General features: G+C 38.4%; 3 protein-coding genes across 4 annotated transcripts; all 3 read left to right on the forward strand.

Annotated features, from left to right (window-relative positions):
* Positions 1-2,857: 2,857 nt before the first annotated feature.
* LOC131781073 (polycomb complex protein BMI-1-B) lies at positions 2,858-11,171 on the forward strand. The gene is made up of 10 exons (XM_059097722.2): positions 2,858-2,902; positions 6,825-6,956; positions 7,336-7,432; positions 7,816-7,871; positions 8,430-8,498; positions 9,153-9,237; positions 9,350-9,377; positions 9,481-9,579; positions 9,692-9,775; positions 10,340-11,171. The coding sequence occupies exons 2-10, from the start codon at positions 6,851-6,853 to the stop codon at positions 10,670-10,672; spliced, it is 957 nt and encodes a 318-aa protein (XP_058953705.2). The 5' UTR covers positions 2,858-2,902; positions 6,825-6,850; the 3' UTR covers positions 10,673-11,171.
* A 1,591-nt stretch (positions 11,172-12,762) lies between these two features.
* LOC131781071 (polycomb complex protein BMI-1) lies at positions 12,763-21,745 on the forward strand. 2 transcript variants are annotated; one of them, XM_059097720.2, is made up of 10 exons: positions 12,763-12,815; positions 15,127-15,260; positions 16,030-16,126; positions 16,928-16,983; positions 17,805-17,864; positions 18,786-18,870; positions 18,986-19,013; positions 19,482-19,580; positions 20,519-20,602; positions 21,204-21,745. In XM_059097720.2, exons 2-10 carry the CDS (start codon positions 15,155-15,157, stop codon positions 21,528-21,530), a joined length of 942 nt encoding a protein of 313 aa, XP_058953703.1. In that variant the 5' UTR covers positions 12,763-12,815; positions 15,127-15,154; the 3' UTR covers positions 21,531-21,745. The 2 variants fall into 2 exon arrangements, with proteins under 2 accessions (XP_058953703.1, XP_066029816.1); XM_066173719.1 differs by lacking the exon at positions 12,763-12,815 and adding an exon at positions 14,593-14,996.
* A 2,376-nt stretch (positions 21,746-24,121) lies between these two features.
* Positions 24,122-25,171, forward strand: LOC131781054 (trace amine-associated receptor 5-like). Its single transcript, XM_066173517.1, is given in 1 exon segment — positions 24,122-25,171. A coding segment is annotated over 1 exon segment (1,050 nt).
* The last annotated feature ends 408 nt before the right edge of the window (positions 25,172-25,579 follow it).

A 25,579-nucleotide genomic window follows, 5' to 3' on the forward strand; every position in this document is an offset into this window, starting at 1 on the left:
AGGAAATTTGTTTGTCAGATAGGAATTGTTATTCATGTGTCACTCTTCGGACGAATTAGCGTGAGAACCCTGACAATCAGTCAAGTCAAGTCAATACTCTAACTTGATGTTTGTAAAGCACAGGTTCCTTTTAGTTTCCATTGCTACTAAACAACCAGAAATTAGATTTCTCCTGAAATTAAAAAGACGTAAACATGCCTGATATCAACAATAGCTTTGTACCCGTTTACCGCAACCCGCAAAAATGCAGTAAGCGGTTTGTGGTACTGAATAAAGCGATGGAAAGCGTGATGGTCGTCCCTTGCTCTAAGTAGGAGGTATTGTCACGATAATATGATAAGACTGGTGAAAACACTGGAGTTTGACTCAGGTGTTTTGTTGAAAACAGACGCCTCGTAAACATTGTTATTCGAGGCAAGGTCAACCTTGGGTCTTACTGCCATGGTCGGATAAGTATCAATCGTGGAGGCAACATAAGTAATAACTACTGAAGTTCGTTGTTTATGAAAGAAACTCCTCGCTAAAAAAAATTCCGAGCTTTAGTGCTACTAAATTTATCGTCTATGACACTTGAATTTTTACAGGGAGTTAAAAGTGAGAAATATGATGTAAACTTTGTTATTGAATCGTATGACACATTTAATATAATGTCGACGTATTAAAGTTGTAATTTCGCGAACTCCATGTGCAGTCAAGCTTTTAATTCTTTAAAGTCGTTACCGTGATGTATGAACAATTTTTGGCCTGGTCTGGTCTTTATCTATCCTTAGCCCTTTTTCAGCTCTTGAAGAGCATACACACTTGTCGCTTTCAACGCGCACAACTGATGAAAACTCTTTAAGTTGAATGAGTGAAACATCATACCTAATTGTACCTCAAGGCTTGAAATGTCATCTACTGTCATAAAAAATTTCATATCCGTGTAATGAGTATACACCTCGGTCATTAATCACTGTGTGGTGACACCCTAATTGACAGCTCTTTTAATACTTTTAACTCATAAACCAGCCAATTTCCTCCCCTATATAAGCTATATAGATTATTTGCTGGTCCAACAGGTATGATATTTTTTTTGCCGTTTTGGACTGACCGAATAGACTAGGAAAACGGTTCTAGATTTTAAAAGTCGGATGTGGTTTTCAAAGGAAGCACAGGAACGAATGAACGTAAACTTTTTTTAAAATCCAAATGGATCATCCATTTCGTTGTTGTCTAAGTCCCTTAGAGCAGAGGAAGGGACTAAAAACTAAAAAAAATATTCAGTAATTTGAGTTAAATTTCAGAACCTGCTTGACTCATTCCTGACTTCGGCGCTGATGCCTGGCTTATCTATATTACAGAAAGGCGCAATGATCCGCAAACCAAACTCACTAACTTTCAGAAGCCAGATCTGAAAACAGGCATGCATGCAAATCTCGGTTAGCCATTTTCTAAAGTGTAAACTCTAAAGAATAGTAGAAATATTCTCGCTTGAATAAAGCAATACACTCTGTTTCATTTGCAAATATCGTTGTTCTTTGAATTTCAAACTTGTCGATCGATACCTCGATGCTAAACGCTAGACACGACCAATAAAGCGGGACAGCTTCTCGGGAATGGAAATTTCGGGAACTTTCGAGAAACGGGCCCCAGTCCAAAGAGCATATTTAGAAAGTGCAATTTTTGGGCTGAAGTAAGGTCAAGCTTTGGAAAACGATACATTCTCCCAAGAACTCTGAGGTGTAGGGAACGTTTCTGGGCTTCCCGGTGGTGTACACATTTTTAACGCCAGACACTCGCACTGATCAGTTCACTTACGGCAAACACTTCTTTTCAAATGTTTCTATTCGGAAGTTGACTTCTTTGAGAAACTCCTTTGAGAAACTTATGACGCAATTCCAATTATTTTCTCTCACGACGCAATTCCAATTAGTTTGCTCAACGAAACGTCACTAACTGTTAAAGTTAAAAAAACAAAAAAAAAGGTCGTTTGGAAGGGGAAATAGCAGCATATCAGAATTTCTGGAGTATTGAGGATTTGTTTTGAACGACAAAAATTTTATTCCTCTTAACAGTCGGCAAGAGAATTCAATAACATTTGGTTAATCGTTGTAACAACAAAAATCAAAGAAACATGAAACTTGCTTTATAGGAAATTTATTTCATTCACTCAAAAGGCTCGAATTTTGACCACTAAAAATTCTTCGAAATAGGCTTTTCAGGTAAACTGACTACCCATATTTCTATTCCTGCAGAAGTGCTTACAGAAACTCTTCGGTTGTCACTGGAAAATCAAGGTTTAAAGACGCCAATAGTCATGTTCTACGTTCGAAGCAGCTAAGCAGATTTTGAGATATCTTAAAAACTGGCGACATTTTTATTTCACCTCTGTTGCAGAAGGATGTGTTATCAACCGGCGAATATAAACATTTTAAGAGCAGTTAAAATATTGTAGTAAACTAAATATTTTCGCCGCTTTATCTCATAATGAAAAGATTGCTAATACTTCGTAAAGGAAATAATGAAAAAAATGCTGCATGTTACTCGTTATGAAGATTGGAACATTTGCAATTAGAGTGAACGCAAAACTTGAATGATGCTTGAATTAAACCTTTTCCGAAAGTTTACAATCGTCATTTAATAATCCCATTTGCCGGCAGAAAAACTTCCCTTCCAGAGCCCATCTTCTGAAGATATCTCTAACGCTAGCTTTGGCCTCATTACTTTTATTTTGTGAAAAAGAATAATACGGAAAAACAGCGAGTAAACATCTACTAGTTGTTTTGCATCAAAACAGATGTTTACACCAAATTCGCCTCAGGGGAGACTGGTGCGACCGGTCACGTGATTACGCGTATCAACAGCAACGTGTGCTAACTTGAAATCAACTCGAAGCCAGCAAGTAATCGTCGAGAAAAGCACGGTAATCTCTCACCTTATATTGAAAACTTTAGCCTGAAATTCTCTAAAACGTTAGGAAAATTATTTAACTTTTTGTATGCAGTATTTATTTGCAGATTTGAGGCTATTTTGGTCGTAAATGTGTTAATCAAAATGTGCGTTATTTTCAGTTATCGGACCGTAATGTAAATCATTTCGTGACAGAGAAGCAACAGACCAAATACATCACATACTTTTCCGACGGAATGAAACATTTGAACGCATATTTTCTTCTTATAGCTCAGACAACTTATCTGACAAAAATGTGAACATTTGGGAAATTTCAATTTGTGAATACTTAGCTCGGCCTCAAACAGAATATGAACATTGTTTGAGGAAAGCTCTTCAGTATCAACGGTGTCGGGGTAATTTCAAGTTAGAGAATTTTTCTGTCAGACAAAAGGTAGATTTCTTATTCATCTTTGCTGGCTTTCAAACATCATCCTCGATAATTATTTTACCACAACATTGAAAATGTTCTTGTCTTAAACATAGCTGAGCGATTTTTTATTTCAAAGTGCCTGTGAAACCGAAAGAGAATACATTGGATCGGGTTGTATGAATACACCATTCGTCGCACCGGAATAAATTTCAAGCCCGAATTATGCGCTTCGATTGTAAAGAATTCTACGTCGCACAACAATACAAGGAATTGAGAGTTCGATCATATTTGAATGGACAATTCTGAATTGGTTTTTCATGTTTTGTTTGGATCTCTTTAATTTTTAGTTTTCGTTCATACCTTCGTACATCGCAAGTCAACGATAAATCAATGTTCTCCAGTAACTTCGAGTTCTTCCATCATGTAGCCGAATCGGCCAACATTTTAATTTACTTCTGATATTGGTTACGGGTAATAGAGCTGGTTTTTTCTTGGCGATGTAATTCTGTCAATCCCTCGGCTTGCTAACCGCTTAAAAATTGATTCCTCAACTGTCTGAATTGAAAAATCTTCGGTCAATTTTCAGGCCGCATAGCCGATGACGGCCCGAATCAGTAAATCTAAGCTTGGCGAAACAAGCTTTTCAGGTCGTGACTAAACATGCCGTACAAATTCTATATATAAAACTGACTTCACGGTAATAAAGATATTCCTCCAATTGCATGTATTTATTTCTGAATGAGAGAATTATCGATCTAAATTCAAAGCTTCCTCGGAGTACAACTAAAGCTGCGTGTTTCGGTCTCATCGGGCCGAAACACTTCCTTCTGTGTCAGAAGCTTGATCAAGCGAAAGAGTGTGTGGCATTTCACTAACGAAAGGGTATGAAAAATCATGGTTTGAAAGATGGTTTTTTAATTCATTTCCTGAGTTTTTCAAGATCTTTTCAATTAGCTGCGAATGCAATAGATATAATTTTCCACATTCCGGCGTAAAAGATTGACTAAGGCATTTTGTCTTCAAAGGACTCGCGAACACGGAATTTTATTTTTATTTGGGCTAAAAGCGTACTGATTCATCTCTCAATCCAGTTAAAAGAGCCATTGAATTACACGAGAATGCCTATCATCGTTCTTAAAAGAACTAAGATAAACATATTCACTAAAATCACGCAGATGAATACAAGGCACAAGTTGGTGGAAGTATAGATAAACCGCCACAGCAATAGGCGAAAAGCTGACGGTCAAAGCGTTAGCCTTACCTCAGAGCAGAAGGCTCAGTAGCAAGAAAAACGGTTCGAAAAGTCATCTGTTCAAAATTTGCAACGGTGGTTTTTTCTACGCTGATGAACTTCTGTTAAGTAATCAATCAGCTGCTTACATGGCCTACGAGCACAACAGTTCCTTGTGGAACTATAATCAGCATGTCCGTAATTTCGGCAGAATCCTCAGTTTAGGAAAAATCTATGAGGAATTGAAATAAAATCCGTGGTTGTAGTTTCCATAGATTATAAACAACAGACAGATACGATTCCCATCATTTTTTCCGGTCCGAAAAGTCGTTTTGGGTCAATTGCACATCTTCTAAATATTTACCGAAATTCCGGCATATACATCACTTTCGAAAATCTTAGAAATACTAAGAGCTGCACTTTGGCAGAAAACTTAAACGGCCGTTTACCCCTCATTTCGTTGATGCTTCTTTTTGTCCTCATATAGATCCTTCAGTTAGAAAAAAACTTAAAAAACGAAAACATCCTCTATTCATAACAAATCCAAATATTTTCGTGTATTTGCTGAAACGGCTGCATGAGGGCAGGCAGCGAAAGTTAAGCAGTCCTTTTTTTTTCTTCGTCATGGTCCAAAATTTCTCTATGACTTGATTCGTATACAAATATGGGCCTTTGCCTCTTTCCAAATGTCATCATTTCTCTTTCTGCCGATCGAGCAAAACACGAACGGCAAATCTGTTTGCATGGCTGATGATTTTAGAAATATGGTTTTTTCTTCGCGATGTAATTCTGTCAATAAAATTCACATATGAAGAAACGAAATTAAGAGATCCTCGCAGCTAAGAGCACTACTGAACTAGTAGTTGAAAATAGGACCTGAAAAAAATTATTTTTTTTTTACGTAGCATGGAAACCGCACTAACCGTGAGTCAGCTTGATCGTGTTTTGAACAAACCGACCCTGTTCATTCGTATTATGTAGTGTTTTGATGAACACATGATTTGCAGACACAGGAAGCGGTTTTCATGAAATTCGCTAAAACTCGCCATGAAACACAGCCTCAGGTTTCTTTACAGAATCTGACAGATTGGTAGTGACAAAAAATAAGTTTGTGAGGATCCGTGACTTTCTAGTTTTTGAGCGAAATTCTACCGGTTGAGAGTGGTTCATACGTTAATGAAGATATATAGGCACCGACGTGGTACATATTTTCCGAGGTAGTCTGCATACGGTGGCTTTATAAATCAAATTGCATGTAGCCGATGAGCCTCGATGTCTTTTCTTTCGGTAGTATCGCCTGCAAGACGGGAGAGAAACGGGTACTTTGAGAGAGAGAAAAATTAGTAATGGTAATAGGACTGAGTAGAGTCCAATTCGGTCTGTAATCATACGAGTAATAACCATGCGCAGTCGTCCGATTTTTTATCACGAGTATGACTACAGACCGCATTGGACGACACGAAGTCTTATTATCAATTAATCATAAAAATTAATCATTCAATTTCCAAGAAAAGAAGAATACCCAAGTCTTGAAAGAAACGGAAAATATGCATCGAAAGGCTGACAGAGGAGGCGTAAATCGTTTAATGTACACTGTTTCTTTGCTGACTGAAACTGAGGTTGTGATTGGTTGATTTATACTACAACTTTGAATGTGACTGGCTTATTGAACTGTCCGATAACAAACTGTCCGATAACAACTTGGCAAAGTGAATTAGTGGAAAATAAAAGCTTTTTAAACCAATCACGCAATCGAGGAAATTGGGATTGTTATGATTAAGCTGGAAATGTAGTAGATAACTCAGATCTACTCGAGTGAAGTAATGATATTCGCCCTGACGAAGAGCTAACGCAGCTTTAGGAACTCTGAATATGAAAGCGATCTTCCATTAATGAACATTACTTAAGTAGTAATACAGGCCTGATTTTTTTTCAGGCCTTATTTTCACTATGCTTAAGTGGTGTTCATTTCTGCGATGATTGCGTTCATATTTGTCTCTTAAAAATCGCAGTTCATGGATATGATTTTGATATATTCACAGTCATTTGAAAACTCTTTACGGCGGCCAAGTTATGTTATCAAATGGGTAAAGCTAAATTTAGCTTGCCCACCTCAAACTAATGGTAGTCAATACTTATTTGCAGTCGTCCGTATTGTTTCCTTCCCAGGCATGACGCTTTGAAAGTCGCCAATGCTTCTCCTTGCTGAAAATAAACGCAAATTAGAGATACATACGACTTTATAGAGTTGCTTTCTACTGATGATCACGAATGTTTTCTTGTCTTACTAAGGACCTGGAATACGCCTGAAACGGAAGATGTTACGGTCTATGAAAATACAAGACTTAAACCCTCACATCATGTGTGTGCTGTGTGGTGGATACTTAGTGGATGCTACAACAATTGTCGAATGTCTGCATTCGTGTAAGTTAAAGATACGACTGACGTTGCCAAGGATTTCGTTACTCATGCAAACTGATTTGTATAACAAATAAACTATTTTTATTTTCAATGGTATAATCATTGTCTAGAACTCACCAAACTGAGCTCAGTGGTGAAAAAAAATTTTTTACCATAAACAAGTCTGCAGTCTGTTTGGAGAAGTAGTATATCTTTGAACTGAGCCTATGGCCTTGTCAACCAACAAGTTGGACTGTTTCTCAGTTAGTGAGGAATTCCATGGCTGAATTGGAAGATCTAAGGTTCGAGACCTCTTTGGGACTCGGATTTTTTCAAGTCCCACGCTTGTGAGAAATGTTTGATTTTCAACTTTTTTAATATATAATGTGTTCATTGTTCCTAGTTTGTCGCAGCTGTATCGTGAAGTACCTCCAAGCATCGTATCACTGTCCTGTTTGTGATGTTGAAGTCCACAAGACTAAACCACTGCTCCACATAAGGTGAGATATAAACATTTTTAAGCAAATTAAACCGCCTTTTCTGTATTTGCACCGCTCACTTACAATAAATAGACATACGACCAAACTGAAATTTTATCATGCGATACTTGAAAACAGGGAAAAGTAATTAAAAAGGTCATTAAAGAAACAACCTAGCGAAGCTGAGGAGTAAATAAATGATGAGGGGCAATACTCAGCTTAGGACTCTCACTATACGAGCGTTATTAAGAACTGAGTTGAAAACTGCCACACTTTTAATGAAGTTTTGAGAAAAAAATCGGGAAAACTCTTTAAAAGGATTATTTTAGTTTCTATTTTATATAGCCATTCTGGCCTAAAGAAAAAAACTATGAGAATGTCCATAAATATCTAATTTATTTCAGGCCTGACCGAACCCTCCAAGATATCGTCTTCAAACTCGTTCCTGGTCTCTATCAAGGTATGGCATGCAGTATGGTAATTCTTTGTTATCATCAAAACTCTGGTACCAAAAACGTACTGTTCCAAAACCAAAGCGATCACGGATTACATTCGACACCCACGAGTATTGAAGTTTGATAGGGGAGAATTGATGCCACGAACATCGACATGAGTGATTGCGCGGGAAAAATTGCGTCAATTACTAAGCCATGCATGGTGCTAGTACCTTCAAGCATCATGGCACGCAAGCGCGACAAGCGCATTTTGCGAAACTGACGTAGAAACTCCTAAGCTTCCATTTTATGAGTTCTGGCAGATCAGAGAACAAGAAAATAAATAAAACCTAAATAGCTGACGGGTTGAGACTTTTGTGCCCTCCATAAAGAACTGCGCGCCGGCTGAACCAACTTTCCTCGATACCAACAGCAAGGCGTTTCTCTTAACCTTGCTTCTTAGTCGTACCACCAAACTTCTCGAAGTTAAGAATTTTGAAACAAAAATCTTCAAACTTATAAATCGGCTCTTTAAGTATCCAATACTGTATATCTAAAATAAATTCAATCCCGAATTTGTTTAGCTGAACTGAAGCTTCGACATGACTTCGAAGACAATCAAAGAGAAGAAAGAGAAGAAGACAAAACTTCAGGTAATTCATCGAGTCTCGATTGGAAATGCAATGAAACTGTTTCCTTGAAGGGTTTTTAAGAAGCTAGCCCCTTTCAACATAGTGTCGTCATCTGTTCATGAGGGCATTTGTTTGCTCGTTTAACTTTGACTGTTTGATTGAAGGGGGTAAGTTTCGAAAATAACTGTGGTGCTGCGTCAGGGGGAGAGCATAACATGGTAATTTGATATTATCAACTGAGTTGATAACGCGAATTAGCCACTGCTACGAGTTTCAAAGCTTTGAAACTCTTAGCAGTGGCTAATTCACGTCATCAACTCAGTTGATAATACGAAATAACTTTGAGCTTGTTTGTTTGTTTGCGTTTGTTTGTGTTTACTTGTTTGCTTCTTTGATTAGTTTCTTGGTTTCTTGTTTGCTTGTTTCCTTTTTTGCTCGTTGCTTTTTTGCGTTTTTGCTTGTTTGTCTGCTCTCATGCTTATTTGTTTGCTTATTTACGTGTTTGTTTGTTTGGCAAAACATTCTTAGTCCGCGTCTTTCAGTAAAAGGACTTCTTGGTTAGGGTGTAAGGGTAAAGTTAAATTGTAATATTTGTCTCTCGAAAATGAGGTGTGAAGACGAAGCATTTCTTGTCCTACTTCTCCTTATCCTTTGAGCCAATTTTCCTTTTTTCAGACGAAAACGTAGTTCCGGGTGATATCAAGGATAAAAAGGAAGTTGAGATGGAGGATCCGGTGTGTATAACGCTGGAATACTACAGGTAACAATTGAACCGATGAAAAACAACAATCCATCATTGCAATGAGTTCTCCTTTTCCGATCTGTTGAGGACCTTCTTTCTTGTCTCTTACTTTCTTTCCTTTTCCTTAAAGGCGAAAAAGAAACTGGTTAGAAAATCAGGTATGGGAAGAAACTTGTTAGTGATTTTAATAAAGCAAAACATTTCATCTTTATCGTTTTGATTCTAAGATGGTTTTTTTTTTTTTGTACCTTCTTCGTCCAGATTTTTCCTACTCGTTATCTCCGATGTCCTTCTGCGGTAACCGTCGATGTATTAAGAAAATTTCTAATAACAAAGTTTGCCATTCCAAACACACATCAGGTACTTTTTTTGACCTCCTTAATTTTGCTTTTAATCCTTTGTATGGAATATTTTTCCGAATGAAAAAATGGAAAGTATCTTTAAATTTCTGTTGGGTAATATTTCTTTCAAGGTTGAAATTATCCGCAGTGATGAAATCTTAAACGGTCAGCTGACAATGAGAGAAGTGTCCCGGATATATGGGCTATACGCTAAGGTATTAACAAATAAAGGAACTTTCAAGGTGCTCTACTCTGTGTAAAGCGACTGGAGAACGAAAGGAGTGTAGAGCAAACACGAGAAGAAGTAGAGGCTTTCCTTTCTACTTTTAAAAGTCGTTTTCCTGGTTGTACGAGATATCTGAGTAAACAAAAGAAAAAAACGTGAGAGAACTCAGGGAATTGGTTAGCCATTGTAAAAATTGTGATGCGTGACTCCACTACATCGACCATCTGTATTCTGGCAAGTACGCTGTTTCAGCCGATAAGAATGCGCGTTATTTAGAAACTCAATTATAATATACAATAAGAAAAAGATAAAGTTGTATTATATGCATACATGCAAAATGCAGAAATGCATTAGATGATTTTTAAAAGACATCAACTTACAAACACTCTTTTAAAACACCTTGTACTAAAAAGTGGCATAATGAATAATACTGTAAATCGGTTGACCACTGTCAGACTGACTTCAGTATATAGAATGTCTTACCGAGATGTACTTATTTTTCTTTAGTGGCTTCTTCCAAATAGTGTTTGACATTTCAATTATATTCCCACAGTCCTTTCTGGATCTTGAATACGCCATCTTGGAAGTGGGAGCAAAGGAGGAACCAACCAAACCACCAAGAGAAGAACTCGATATTACTCGATGGAAAAAGATCAAGATTAAAAAGAAAAAGAGAAGAAATAAGAAATTGAAAGAAATGATAGCAGCAGAACTACTAGCAAGAAATGATACTGTTACAGAATCAAAAACTGAACTTCCAAGTTTACCGGAAGAAGTCAACGACGAACCTTTGATCAAAAATGACATTTTGCCAACATTTCCCGATACACCCCCAATGAATCTTGATCACGTGCCGTGTTCGCAACATATCGATTCTCTAGCATAAAGTTACGTGAACAACGCGTGATCGATTGATAATGCGATCACAAATTGCTTTGCTAACCGGGTTTTCCGTCAAAATGGTAAGTTTCCATGGTTTGAACCTGAAAGAAAAATTTGGAAAAGTGTTCGGGACCCTTACAATAATTTTTTAGCACTTATCATCGAATGGCGCCATCCAATTCAAACGAACAAAAGCTCTTTCTACGTTGGAGTAGTTATGGCGAGATTTTTTGAAGATGTTTGAGCTTCTCCTCCATGAACCTCTATGGGAGTCTCCATCTTTGCTTCAGGCCCTTCTTCCGAAAACATATCTATTGTCATCGTTAAAGGTTTGAACAAGAATATAGAGAAAAAAACATTAAAAATTGTTTCTTGCGCGCTGAACAATAACTGATGATAGCTTATGTTTCTCGCGTTCTTTGTTGTCTCTACAAGTGCAATTCTCAACTACATTTCTCACTTTCTTCATCTCCTCATTTCCTTCTCGCGGCTTTTTCGCCTGCTTTCTTGCTCTCTTCTCCACCCCTCCCTCCCTTTCTCCTCCTCTTCGGCACCCCCTCCCCTCTTTGTTATGTCCCTACTACTTTGCTTCCTTGCTTCGTCACTTCTTTGGCCGCCTCGGTTAGAACTCACCTATGGAAGACAATTTTTTTTGAGAAGGGAGGATATCACTCGAAGAGCAGTGAAACTCAAGAAAGCAAGCCAAAATATCATCATGGATCTATTAATGGTCATTTTCAGTAGTTTAATTCGAGATAAGTAAAAAACGATGCAAATTCTTGCGCCTCGGGGCATAGTTTAATTTAGATTTGGAATAAATACAATATCCAGGCCTTGACTGAATATTATAGCGGGGGTAAGTTTCTTAAGAATCTGTGATGCCGTATTGGCGGCGGTAAGATTGAAATAATTTGAGTTGATTAAGAAAATTAGCCACCGTAGGGAGTTTAGAAAGCTGACTTTTCGAGCGTTAGCCCTTCGTCAGAGTGCTCTGTACAAGGGGCTAACGTCGAAACGCTAAAAAAATACATATAAAAAATAAAAGATTTGGAGTTAAAAGTTAAAAGTTAGACAGAAGAAATAATTTAACACAAAAGTACTTGAGGTCCAACAACACTTAATCAGTTGATATCGAACAAATGTCCACTGAATTTTATCACCTAGTCATTTTGTGAGAAAGCTGTACTTTTTGCACCAATTGATATGTTCAAGGCTTGATAGATATTGGGGAAAAAGGCTGAAAAAAAATATACACAGTAAATCGAATAAAAACGTTGACTAGTTTGTGCCGGATTAAAGTGAAAGATGTTTACATAATCTAAAATATCGACACAAAGCTAAGCATTTAGGGCATGCAGGTAAAGAAAAAAACAACTGAGAAACCGATATAGAAAGATTATCTCTCTACGGAAAATATGATATGTTTATCAATAATACTACCGAGGTGGCTATAATTAATTATGTAACTTAAAAGGTCACGGTGGTTATGCGGCAACTCAAGACCGTAGCTTGACTACGAGACTACGAGTCGGCCGGCATTTTCCAAGCCAATTTTCATTTCCCTTATATGTTTTTATATATTTTTCCTAATGCAGACCTTTATCGTTTTCTTAATCATATATTTTATTTTCAAACTCGTCCACAGTGATGGCCATAGTGGTTTTCGGCAGGGTGAACATGTGCCGTCGTTCTCTTAAGCCTTACCTCAAATTTCACCAACTTTGTTCCAAGAAACTTGAAATGGTAGAAATAATCAGTAACCATATTTCAATCCTAAGAAGGATGAGTTTCAATTTCGATTCTTCCTAGTTATTTAGTTTTACACGGCTGGGCTTATCGTGAACATGCAAGTCATCCATAAATATTTCTCGTCTCAGATTCAAAATATTTCGTTTTCGCAATATTTGAAAAAATCTCTCTATGGAGAATACTGACCTTTAACTTTAGTTGATTTCCCAACTGCCGCTAAAACCTAAAAAAACAACATTAATTTTTGAAAGTTGTTTTGCATCTAACAGATCGATGTTTACACTCTATGCACCTCAGGGGAGACTGGTGCGACTGTCACGTGATTAAGCATATCAACAGCAACGTGTGTCTATTTGAAATCAACTCGAAGCCATCAAGAAATTGTCAAGAAAAACACGGTAATTTCTTAAGTTATATCGAGAATCTTAGCCTAATTTTCACAGAGACGTTAGATAAATTATTTAACTTTTGATGCAAAGTATTTTTTTTCAGATTGAAGCGATTTTGGTCGTATATTTGTTCTTTAAAATGTTGCGTTATTTTCAGTTATCGGACCGCAATGCAGATCATTTCGTGACCAAGATGCGTCAGACCAAATACATCTAACGCACTCTTTCGGCGAAATGGACATTTCATCGAATACAATTCTATCATCACTTAGAAAAGTTATCTCACAAATAGAGACAATTTAGAAGATTGGAAATCGTAAATGCTCTGCTCGGATACGAACAAAATTACAACCTTATTTTCGCCGATTGGCAGAGCTACTGATTCCCGATTGAGAATATTGGCGATGTGGCAAATTTTTTAGACAGTAGATTTTCTGTGAGTCGCAAGTAATATTCCTATTTTCGATAATGATGTTTTATTTGTCATCTTAATGGGCTCCGAGCTTGGAAACAATTCTGGGCTCTGCCGTAAATTCTTTTGAAACCGAAAGAGAGAGACCAGAATGCATGTTCCAACTTTCCGTTACTGGAATAAATTTCGGGCTTGAAAATTATGCGCTTCGTTTGTAAAGAATTCAAGTCGCACAACAATACAAGGAATTTCAAGCTCGCTTGTCCTTTAATTGCTGCCCTTTGATAGATATATCGAGGTTTCGTTTGGATTTCCTGTCTTATTTTGTTTCCCATGCTTTCGTCTGCTGTCACCTGAGGTCCTTTACGGCCCCTCCGCTAAATACGGTCAGACTTCCAAACGCAATCGATAAACATTTATACTTAATGTTGATAGTGGTTAATACAAAACGATTAAAAATTTTCTATGTTTTTAACCTTCGGCTTTCAAATAGCTAGAAAACAGTCTAAGAACTAAACACTTTTCAGGCCAGAAATGTTGGCCAAATGTCGAACCCAATGCTTACCTGTCATGATAAAATCTTGAACATATTACTGAACCGCGGAACTGTGATCTATATCAGTTCCAAACCATCTTCACAAGTACAACTAAACCAAATGCCCCCATTGCACTTAAATTGCACATACCTAATAAAAGACTTAGGGTAATAAATCTACACTAAAAAAACTACGCCAAAATTAAGCTTAGGCTCTTTACAGTACGTGAAATCACTTCGTTGGCCGAGATCCACTCTACAGGCTCGTCAACTGATGTAAAAGAGATCGAGTGCAAGAGAAAGCTTGCAGACACGTGTACTTGAACCCTATACTTTGGGATCATATTCTAAATTTGTCAGTAGCCTGCATAGCTGGCTTTTTTGTAGGTGTGATTTCTGCCGTTTGTTTTTTCTGATATTCGATAAAATGAAGGCGACGGAGCCTTAATAGAGCCGCTAGCAAACACTGATCTCGCTGCTGAAAATTCTCACGAATTCCGTCCGCTATGCAGCCCGTTTTAATAAAGCTCGTGGAAAATCATGGCACTTAGGAGCTGTAAAATTAAATGAAAATAACATCGTTATATTTAGAACGTCAGAACCGTTTAGTCCTCAGTTCAAAGGTAAGCAGACTTCAAGAAAATGAGAAAAAACATTAAGCAACTAGGCTTTACAAAAGATTAGTGGTCGAAACTTCCGTGCTATTTATCATCGCTCTAGAGAGAAAAAATATTGTGAATAGAATTAAATACAAGCCAAGGCCTGTTTTATTAAAAAACATGATTTTCAGTTCTGTTTCGACGAGAATAATTCTGTTTCACAATCGTATTGCATCTCTTGCTTTGGCGAAATTATTCAGTGCCTGGCGAGGCTTATGATTTAAGTTCCATTGCAGAGATTTTAGCCCTAGTTTTTCTACCATTTGGATTCAAAGTTTGTCTATCGATGTTCATAAATTATATTTCTTGTCGACCTTTCTGCGTGTATGGAAATATATGTCCAGCTAATTCAGCTGGCAGGTATGATATTTATACTCGCACTTTAACCGATGATGCCGGCTTTTTCTGACGGTCTTGTTGTTGGTAAAGTTTATCAACGATAGAGAAGCGTATCCGGATCTTTGAAGGAAAAAATTCAAAAATGCCTTGCCTCAGTTGAATTAACTCTTCCGCTGTCACTGTGTTGTCACTGAAGTGAATTTATTAGCTTGTGGCGGTTGAATCATGGCTTCGTGGCCGCTAAGGTTCGTGTAGCTCTCTTATAGAAATTTAAATCGCTGTTTACCATCATTCCTTAGAAGTATGGCTAGGTCGTGTTAAAGAGACTGATGGTGTCGCTTCCTATGTTGAAGAATTTTTTCTTGTCTTATGAAGGAAGTGGAAGACATAATTTCGACGGAAGATGTTACGGTCCGTGAAGATCCAAGATCTAAACTCTCACATTGTGTGCGTGTTATGTGGTGGATATTTAGTGGATGCTACAACTATTGTCGAGTGCCTGCATTCTTGTAAGTAAAACGGTAGTACATGGTAAAAAGTATAGTAGCAAATTTTAAAATGGCAAATTCTCGCTAAGAACCTAAAATTGATAATTTTACTCCGATTCTAGACTTAGGGCTGTTTGAAACCTTTCCTCTAATCACCGCAACAATTTAAGCCAATTTTAAGAGTTTCTCTCATCCTTTCCCTAATTTACTTCGCCAGTATAAGATTACCTTAAATTTTCAGGTATTCGAAGACCAGTGCCTATCAATAGCAGTTTGTTTGCAAAATACGATAAAAATTCCTGCAACAAGGAAGTCTTACAGGAACACGGAACTTGAAGCTCCATTGAATAAATTGACTCTACGTTGGCAGATGATAATCATCGGAATTTTTTGATCAGCGAATATCTGTCAGAATTGCTTCATCAGAGAGTTTTTTTTTTTTTTTTCATCTTCTCGTGGTGCTGCCGAAAGCTAGCATTGGACGGTACTGAACTCGAAGGGAAAAGTTTTACAGGTCTAAAACCACATTTGGCTTCGGTTTTATTCCGGCTTAGTATGATAGCCTAATCGGATTGCGGGATTGTAATCTTCTACAAAAACACTAACACTTCACCATAAATACTCGTTTAAATTTGCGTTATGTGTTTAAAGGAACATTTGGTAGCCCAAATTGATAAAAACAATCGAGCCAAACTAAGTTATTTGGCTGAAACGGTTCGCAGCCGAACTAAGTCTGGTTGTTTCAGTTATGTTTGTTTATCTGTTTATTTTATTTTTTTTTTTTTTTCAGTTTGTCGCAGCTGCATTGTAAAATATCTCCAAGCATCTTATCACTGTCCTGTTTGTGATGTTGAAGTCCACAAGACTAAACCACTGCTAAATATCAGGTTAGCATCAAGGTATTGTAAACTTCATAAAGCGCTGTTCATTCCTAGTGAGTTTAGATTGTACCGAAAATCTATCTAAAAGTAGGGAAATCCTAGGGTTAAGAGTGATGATGAATATCGTCATTTCCGGAAAACCTGCAAGTTGCGAAAGCAACAAACAAGAATCGTTTTTCTGGTCAAATAAAGAAGCAGTTATAAGACGCGTTTAGTTCTGCATCGATGTAGATCGACAGACGAACGTTCGAAACGTCAGCTTCAGAAACTCTTTATCAAATGTAGTTTAACCAACTGATTGCTGTTTTAAGCCTCTATTTCAGTTTCGTTGCGCGGTTAAAATGAGAGAACTTCAGATATTCTCGTCTAGAATTCCCTAAACTGCGCGCCGAGAAGGAAAAGTTGACATGTTTGGCTGCACCTCGTGGCTTACAAGCTTTTCTCGTGTTTTCCCAACATCCCGCGTGGTTCATATACGCCGGCAAATCGATACAAATTGTGGTTTATTGCTCCTCACCGACGCAGCACGACAATTTGAAAAACTTACCCCTTTATTCATTAAGATAATGATCTGAGAGATCGGGAATAGAGCAAGACTAATTAAGCCATAAGACAATAAAAGCTTAGCTTAATTGTATTTGAAAAGATAACATGAAGCTCGTTAAAAAAAAAAAAGATGACAATAGCTGAGACGTCAAACTTGGCTGAGTTGAATTATAAGTAATTTTAGTCTAGAAGGGTTAAAACCTGTTCAATAACAAATCTTCTCCGTTAGGACCAAAAATCATACAGTGATTTTTTTTTCAGGCCAGACCGAACTCTCCAAGAAATTGTCTTTAAACTCGTTCCTGGGCTGTATCAAGGTAATGTAACATTGTCGTGACTTTTCTATTATTTACAACCAACAAAATTATTTTGAACTATACAGCAAAGGTTGTAGAAGCAACAAGTGACAAAGGAACTACAGTTTGAAAGGAATTCATGCACTATGTCAAATAACAAGGAAATTTCAGGGCAAAGTTCATGAGATCCAATCCTTTTGCGCTATGATTATACATTTGGTGATTTTTACGTAGGGCAAAAGTTTTTCAATGAGACGGTTCCGGTAATTCCGATAGACACGGATGGACTCCAGTGGATTTTGATTGACTCAGTCGGATTCCATCCGACAAATGGATTCCATCGGAATCCATCGAACAATATTTCTGCCTTCTCTGATGTTCATCTGACTTCCGATACTCTTTCGCGTCATGACTTCCGGTTATCTCACTTCCGTTGGAAGGTGTCAGGAATAGAATTTTGCCTATTCAATTGAAAAAAAAAAAGTTTTCCATCGGAATCTCTCGGTGTGTATTGGACATATATGACGGTTTTCGTTTATTTTCCCCATCGCATGTTACAGACTCAGGATTGGGACTCGGCAGCTTTTTCTACGACATGCTTGCAAAGTATGCCGACAGCAGTTAACGTCTCACATGAATTATCTTTGAAAAGTAGTCAGTAGTACTTCACATATGTATTATTGACTTTATCACGTCTGGCAAAGACAAATCCCTGGCCGGTCAGTTCAGCCGGCCATCGCAACGCCCGAGAAGTGTTAAGCTTTCTGTCAAGTAGCGAAGACCTTCTCATCATTAGAAAAATTCTTGTTGCTTTGTTTAAATTCTGCTCTGAATTTTTCTAGCTGAGCTCAAGCTTAGAAATGAATTCGAAGAAAAGCAACGAGAAGAGAACAAGCCGCCAGGTAATTTTTACTGATATAAATGATTTAAATACCTTTACACCTTGTCGTCTTCGATCAAAATTAAACCGAGAGAGTGCTTCAGGCTGAGAAAACATTTATCTCGATGTGACAGTTAATTAACAGCTAATCACCGAATCGAAGCCACGGTGGCTAGTGGTGGATATCAGGGAGTTTAAGAAACGACGACGGCGACGCTGAGGACAAAAAATGAACTTATATTTTACCTACGAATCTCGTGATGCTCTAAAGTCATTTAGTTTGTTTCTCACTGTCAAAACTATCTCGAAATTTTGTTTTCAACGTGACTACGCTGAGGACAAAAATGAACTTATATTTTACCTAAGAATCTCGCGATACTCTAAAGTTATTTAGTTTGTTTCTCGCTGTCAAAACTATCTCGAAACTGAATATGGAACACGGCTTTAAATTAGCAATAGAAATTTTAAAAAAATTATCCGTCGTCCTTCACGTTCTCCACACAACGCAAAGTTTGGTCATTTCACCTTGTTGTTTTGCCGAGGACGCATAGAAATTTACAAAGATTTATAATGCACGCGCGCAGCCATTGTTCTGCTTCTAAACCCTTTTTTTTATTGACGTTCACGTTGCCGTTGCCGTCATGGTTTTCTTAAGCTCCCGATTTACCAAGCCGCGTTATGAAGCGGTCGGGTAGATACCCACCTCTAGCCGCCGATGCTGATGTGAAAAGTTGTTTTATTATATACTGAAACAGTGAAATAATATAAAACAAAAAGATGCACTTGCCCAATGGGCTCGTGCAATTTTGTTGTCTTTGAAAAATTTTAACGCCAAATTGCACTCGAAATTACGTTGTTACCCATATTTATTAGCGAATTCAGCTTTAGCGTGGAAGCAGAGTAAACGGTTAGACGGCGTGCACGCTTTTCTTCCCTTGTTTAGAGGAAAACGAGGCCGTGAATGAAGTCACGGAGAAAAATGAGATTGAAATGGATGATCCAGTTTTCATCACTCTGGAATACTACAGGTAAGGCTTACAGACAAAAGCTGCTTTGTTTCACTGTGGCTCGTGTTGGATTGCTGTGAGTCAAACAATACACGTTAAACAATTTTCATTTTGGATCCTCTTTCTCTCTGTGCAGGAGCAAGAGAAACTGGTCGGAAAATCAGGTATGGTGGACAGTAGGAAATTCGAAACGGAGCTTATTTTCATCTTTTCATCATCTCGTTGGGACGAAATGTGGCAGGGAAGGATATTTGGACATTCCTTGCTGAACTCGTGGCACCAGTAGTGTTGAATTTCAAAAGCCTTTCTTCTGATATGCTGCTGCTTTACTATTATAACGTCTTCTGTCGCAAGTTTTACGGCATCTAGTAAATCACCGCACACTTTATGCCTCTGTGTACGCTTGTGTGAACACAGCGGTCGAACGTCGGGCATGCGCGAAGAGATCAACCTGGTCAGCCAATTTCGAAGGAAAGCATTAGAAACAACCGCTGTCTCGCAAAAAAAGATTACAGCTCGCAACTTAGTTCACATATGCGCGAAGACTGACCGCTGTTTTATCTCACATCAAAAGAGGACAGATTGTTGTTCCTAATTAAAACCACACAACTGTCATGTGACTTTTTTTCTAGATTTTTCCTCCTCGTTATCTACGATGCCCTTCTGCGGTGTCTGTTGATGTGCTGAAAAAATTCCTTGTAGCCAAGTTCGCCATACCTAACACGCATCAGGTTAACAGTTATTTTGCTGTTGATTCATTGCTTTCTTAAGTCAGAGACAAGGGGTCCAGCAGTCGAGATCGACAGGTTCTGCGAATCGTGTCCTAGATCACTGCATTGTGATCTTGGATAAGACACCATATACGTTTAACTCTTAAGACGCCTCTTTCCACAAAAGGTTGGCAGCGGTGTCCATGGATACCAGAAACCATCCAAGAAAATTTACGAATTGCTGATGGAGGGGGGGGGGGAAGAAGGCAGGGGCATTTCAGGGGTTTCATAAGCTTTTTTCTTAAACGGCTGTCAATGGTGTAATTGGCGGCTGTTCTCGGAAATGGGGTCATAAAGCCCCTTCCGAGGGGGGTTAGGTGTGGAGGCAAGTTCCCCGGGAAATATTTGAAATCCAGAAGTTCGAAAATGTAATTTCCAGCATTCTGGGCATGAAAAAAGAGTGCTTACGAGCTAAAAAGACGGTCCAAGAGGTCTTTCAGGCGGAGATAGACCGCCGATAACCACCTTTTATTGAAGCCCCCGGTAACTTGCGGTACGCGAAAATCTAGTATTGGGTTATTTTACTATATCGATGGTCCTTGTTGCATCATGCTGAGAAAATAGGGATGATTGTCAACTGTAATGAGCCATTGCGCTCTTAGGAGTTGAGTCCGTTTGAGTTGAGTCAATTTGTGGGTCGGTATTTCCGAAAGCGCAGTTCAAATGAATGATTTATATCATTAAAAAGAATGAGCTCGTATGACGTCAAGATTGAACAACAGTAAACGGCTTGATCGAAGAAAAAAGAAAACAGGAAAATAAATTTCGATCACTTTGACATCATGGGAGAAGAGCTGATATTTTTACAGTGTGCGTTTAAACCATCCCCATAAAATTGTAGTCCAGAAATACTTATTACTTAACTGGATTTTTGTTGTTGTTCTCATTTTGCATCCAAGGTTGAAATGATCCGTAGTGATGAAATACTAGACGATCACCTGACCATGAGAGAAGTTTCCCGGATGTACGGGCTATACGCTAAGGTAGGTTTGCCAGTTTTTAACTTTGTTGTTGGGCAAAGATTTGTAATGGAAATAGATAGAAAATTAATTTATAAGACTTACGAAAACAACGGAAAATAAATGTTATCCACTTTAACCTGATGAAATTGTTCTTAAGGCTGGCATCGAAACTTCGTTGCTTGTCAAAATTTTTAGCAAAGACAGTTGTAGATTTTTCAATTTTTATACAAAAATTAATCACTGAATGGTTAATTTGAATTTTCTCCTCCCACAACTGCAAGACTGACTGACTATCCCTTTACACCCTACCACGAGTCTGCACATTCTCCATACTGATCTCTATACATTTCCTAAGGTGCTGACGAGGAGAATTCGTTTAACAATCAAGAGCCTCTTTAGTTGGTGATCATTTTTTTTTATTCTCGTGAGTAACTGAGGGGTCATTTTGTAAGGAGAAATTAGATGCTAATTACTTTTTAATTAGGTAATTTAGGGTAGAGTTGAAAACGTAAATTGGCCACCGTAAAGGATAAAAAAGCTGACGTTTCGAGCATTAGCCCCTCGTCAGAGCTTACTCTCAGTAATCAGAGGGCTAAGAAATTTTTGTTATACTTTTCCTCAGTCCTTTCTTGATCTAGAGTATGCTATCCTGGGACACTCGACAACAGAAGAACCCTCTATACCAAACAGAGTAAAATTAGACATCTCTCCATGGAAAAAGATCAAGATTAAGAAGACGAAAAAGAGAAATAAGAAACTTAAAGAAATGACGGAAAGAGAACTCTTACCAAGAAACGAAACTGTTACTGAATCAAAAAGCAAAGTACCAAGTTTACAAAATAGTGTCGATGGACTCTTTTTGCAAAATGGAAAAACACCAACCTTTCCCTATGCACCCCCGAATGTTGATGACATGCCAGCCTTGAAACAGATAAATGCGCCCGTATGACGTCACACGAGGAGCACGTGATCACTGCGTGTCATGAATCGACAGATCGGTACGCACGAGGGTACACGTCCCTGCAACTAGTTTCCGACAACTTCCCCGTTAATTCAAGGAGTTCAAGGGGTGTTCCAAGCGTTTAGTTTGTACACGGGGTGCGTCAGCTCAGTGAGATGAAAATAAAGGCGACGAGGAAGGAACACCAGAAAGGCTTTTTTTTTTTTTAAAAAAAAAAACAAAAACAGGATCACAAGCGTCTTCTTATATTCCCCTCTTGTATTTCTTTATTATCGCTCTCTATTTTCTGCCGTAATTATTGTGTCCTAACTAAATAAAATCGTGATATTGGTAAAGAGTTCTGAAAAAATCCCATCGTTTCGGCTAAGAAGTCTAGCCTTTACCAGGGGATAGTGATAAAGAAAAATTTGCTAAAAGCACATAGTATATGGAGAAATGAAAATTTGAACAATTTATATCAGTCAAGTCTTATCCTTTAGCGCTTAAGTCAAATACTCGTGTGGCAAATGAATGCCATCGTCTTGATTGCCCTGCTTACAAACTCACCGCGTAGAACATAATATTTAAGATTTTCTTGTTCCTTCGTATGAACTGTCCAAGAGAACTTGTCATCATGACTAGTTACAAGGGTTTGATTTTTCTTTGGCGGCTTCCTCGCGGAAGAAAAATATCCTGAGCTTCCTTTCATTTAGTAGACGGCAGGGTTTGGGTTTGAGTTGGCAAGTCTCTGTCGGATAATTTAAGTTAAGAGAATCTCAACAGCTAACCGCACCAGAAAGACATCTAGAGGGAGCCGAGTAAAAATGTCTCGGAGGGTCATGTTACTCGAAGGCGGTTAGCGCCAATCCAGGGTTTAAAATTATACTAATATTCGCTTTTTCTGTCATAAAAGCGTCAGGAGCCGGCTCCCTGAGCAGCGTTTATTGTATTACAATCGAACTTCGATTTTCTGGACTCGTGGGAACTGTGCTGAATAGTCCGGATGATCAAAAATATGAATATCAATGAGCCAAAACTAAAAATGAATACGTATCATATAGATCATTGTACATCATTGTTGACATTTGCCAAAAGTAACCTGGTATTTATTAAAAATAGGACTAGAGAGGTGAGTCTGGATAATCGAGGTCCAGATAATCGAGGTTTGACTGTAACAGTTTGCGGTATACTATCTTAGAGTAAGGCAAAACTGGATGTAATGAATTGTAAGAAAGACTAAAAACTGTCTGCTTAGCTGTTTGAGAACTTACTCTGACCCTGAGTTGGCTGAAATATGTTTTCATCAAACTGGCCCAAAGTGGTTTTACCACTGAATACTTTCTCCCACCATCAGTGAGATATACCCCAACGAGCGGAGCGTGAGCGAGAAACTTTAAAGATTTTTGTGATCCAACAAACGATTAAAAAAAGTCAACGGCGGCACTCGGCGTCTTAAAGATGACAATTTCCGGTGATTAACGGCTTTCAACGAGTGGAAGAACTTAAAAAAAAGCTCCATGACAATAGGTGCGAAAACAAGGAAAAGGTTGTGAGTAAAGTTGAAAGAACAACTATTGAAAGTGGGTTGATTTTTTATCTTTGATTTTTACTGCACTTAATCATGGTTGAACTCGGATGCTTTCTTTGTCTTAGAAAAGGAAAATCAAAATAGCTTATGATTTCATCGACTTTCAAAGAGTTATAGTTTATACTAGTTTGTTGAAAGAAAGTGCGCGCGCAGGCCTTTCCGTGAAGGCACCAACCCGCGAAGGTCTAGAGTGACTTCAAGTAGGTAACTAGTTTTGAAATATAGAGGTAAGTGTTATTCTAATTCTTGACTAAAAAAAACTGACAATCTCTTTATTTCTTCTCGTAGCTCTTGTTCAAATCAGTCCCTTTTCTACTGAATAACTGTTTGAGTAACTGTATGTAGTTTTTGGCGGTTAAATCTGCCCCTTTTCGAAACTTTACGGCAAATAAATTGTTTTAACATATGTGTCAGTATCAAAATAGAAATAACCTTGTCGAAGTCACTCTTCCTAAAGATGTTTGGTGGAACTTAAAAACGTGTTCCTCCAATTCAGTCTATAAATAAACTATACAATGCTTCATTAGCGTACGTGTTGCTTTCACCTACGTTTTTGCTAAATAAGCACTTAATTTACGCTTCATGGTTCAGTTCCTATTCTCGGAATGAAGCAAGAATTCTTGGAGCGCGGTCGTTGACTGAACTCCCAAGGCAAGTCTGAGAGCTGTGCTCCTATCCAGAGGCATTGCACAGGTTAGGAGTTGCTCAGGGCGGTTCTGCCTTCCATACTTTACACTGAGAAAAGAAAGGAGAAAAATAGAACTGTGGAGAGTTAAAAAAGAACGACTTTGAAAGGATGAATAGACTTAAATCAGCCAATCAAAGAGCAAATATAAATACTTTTGCATAACGAAACACCTCTTTTAAGGAACAAAGTCGGAAACGTGACAACTAATCGGGAGTGTTCAGATACAGCAGTGCTTCAGGATTAATCAATTGCTGAAATGCCAAGCGCCCGAAACTGGATTATTCTCTGACCACTTGAGGAGTTAGTGTCTGAGATACGTTCGAAATGTCAGGAAATTTCACAAACTTTTGCTGTACCGGGCTGGCCACCGGCAGCGGCGATAATTTCTCCCTAGTGACTTCAAGTTGGCCGTCAAGTGCTGTTATTTTAACTACCATTATCATGATTGCAATCAACCTGGCCACGATTGTTGGAAACGCTTTTGTCATCGTTGCACTGGTTAGGATGATTGTCCTAAAGGCTATGCCAGCAAACAAACACGCTATCGTATCGCTGGCGGTTGCCGATCTTTTAGTGGGCCTACTTGTCATGCCAGGCGCGATAGACAGTGTTGTGGCGGGGAAGTGGCGCTATGGACGAGTGTTGAGAAAACTAAATGCTTTTGGAAACTTCTCGTTCTGTATTTCATCTATAATGCATCTAGCGCTGCTTTCTGTTGACCGTTACGTCGCGATTTCTCGTCCCCTCGTTTATTCATCAGTGGTGACCAAGAACAAAGCTCGCGGTGCTTGTTTATTGTTATGGATATATTCGACATTATGGGCATTGCCGCCTTTGTTCGGCGTGGTTACCTACGAGTGCTTTATTCCTTACATCGGGAAATGTATCGAGACGGAATGGCTGCGTGGAAAAGGAGCTGTTTTTTTCACTGCCTCAGTGGTTTGCTGTACGTATGGGGCAGCGGTTTTAATCATGTGTTGTGTTTACCTCAAGATATTCAAAATAGTTTCGAATCAGTCCAAAAGAATTTCTGCAGAAGTAAAAAATGTTCGATCAATTAATGGCTTGGAAACGAGAGCGAACGTTACTTCAGCTAGAAAAGGAGCTTTAACAGTCCTTCTTGTCATTGGAACTTACATGGCGTGTTGGTCGCCATTTTGTTTATTACTTATTGTGCAGACTGCTCATGGCAAGACCACAGGGGGACCAACTGCAGATCTAACAACGATGTTTGTTGGCTTTGCAAACAGTGCATGTAACCCACTCATATATTCTATTAGATACAAAGGTTTTCGCTTAGCTGTCAAGCGCATGTTCACGAGGAGCAATTAATACATGAATAATCTTTCTCGGTCGGAAAGTTACCATGCCTGAACGGATATTTAATCAAATTTTGGGGTTTTTCCTAAGGATGGTTTTAGCCTACGGCGGAGTCGAAGTCGGAGCCGTTATCAGAAGCACAGAACAGTATGATCTGATGAAAATGAAACCAACTGAATCGAAAGAAAGATATCGATGTCGCTTACAACTTTGTCAGGTCTACGATCCAGTGAAAGCAAGCTGGATTGTCGGCGTCGTAATTCCTTGTTTGATATCAGGCTGTACTCATAGGGCTTGAGAACTGGTACTGGGATTGGTTGGTTCTTCCGCTTCTGCTTGGGACTCAGACAATCTAGTTTTCACTGGATCAAAAGCGTTGGATTCATTAGCGAAATTGGAAGAAAGTAAAACCGTTCTGTTTCTTCCGACACCATCGGGCTTATGACTCAGCTTACGACTCTG

The sequence above is a fragment of the Pocillopora verrucosa genome, chromosome 10, assembly GCF_036669915.1.
Source record: "Pocillopora verrucosa isolate sample1 chromosome 10, ASM3666991v2, whole genome shotgun sequence".
NCBI lineage: Eukaryota > Metazoa > Cnidaria > Anthozoa > Scleractinia > Pocilloporidae > Pocillopora > Pocillopora verrucosa.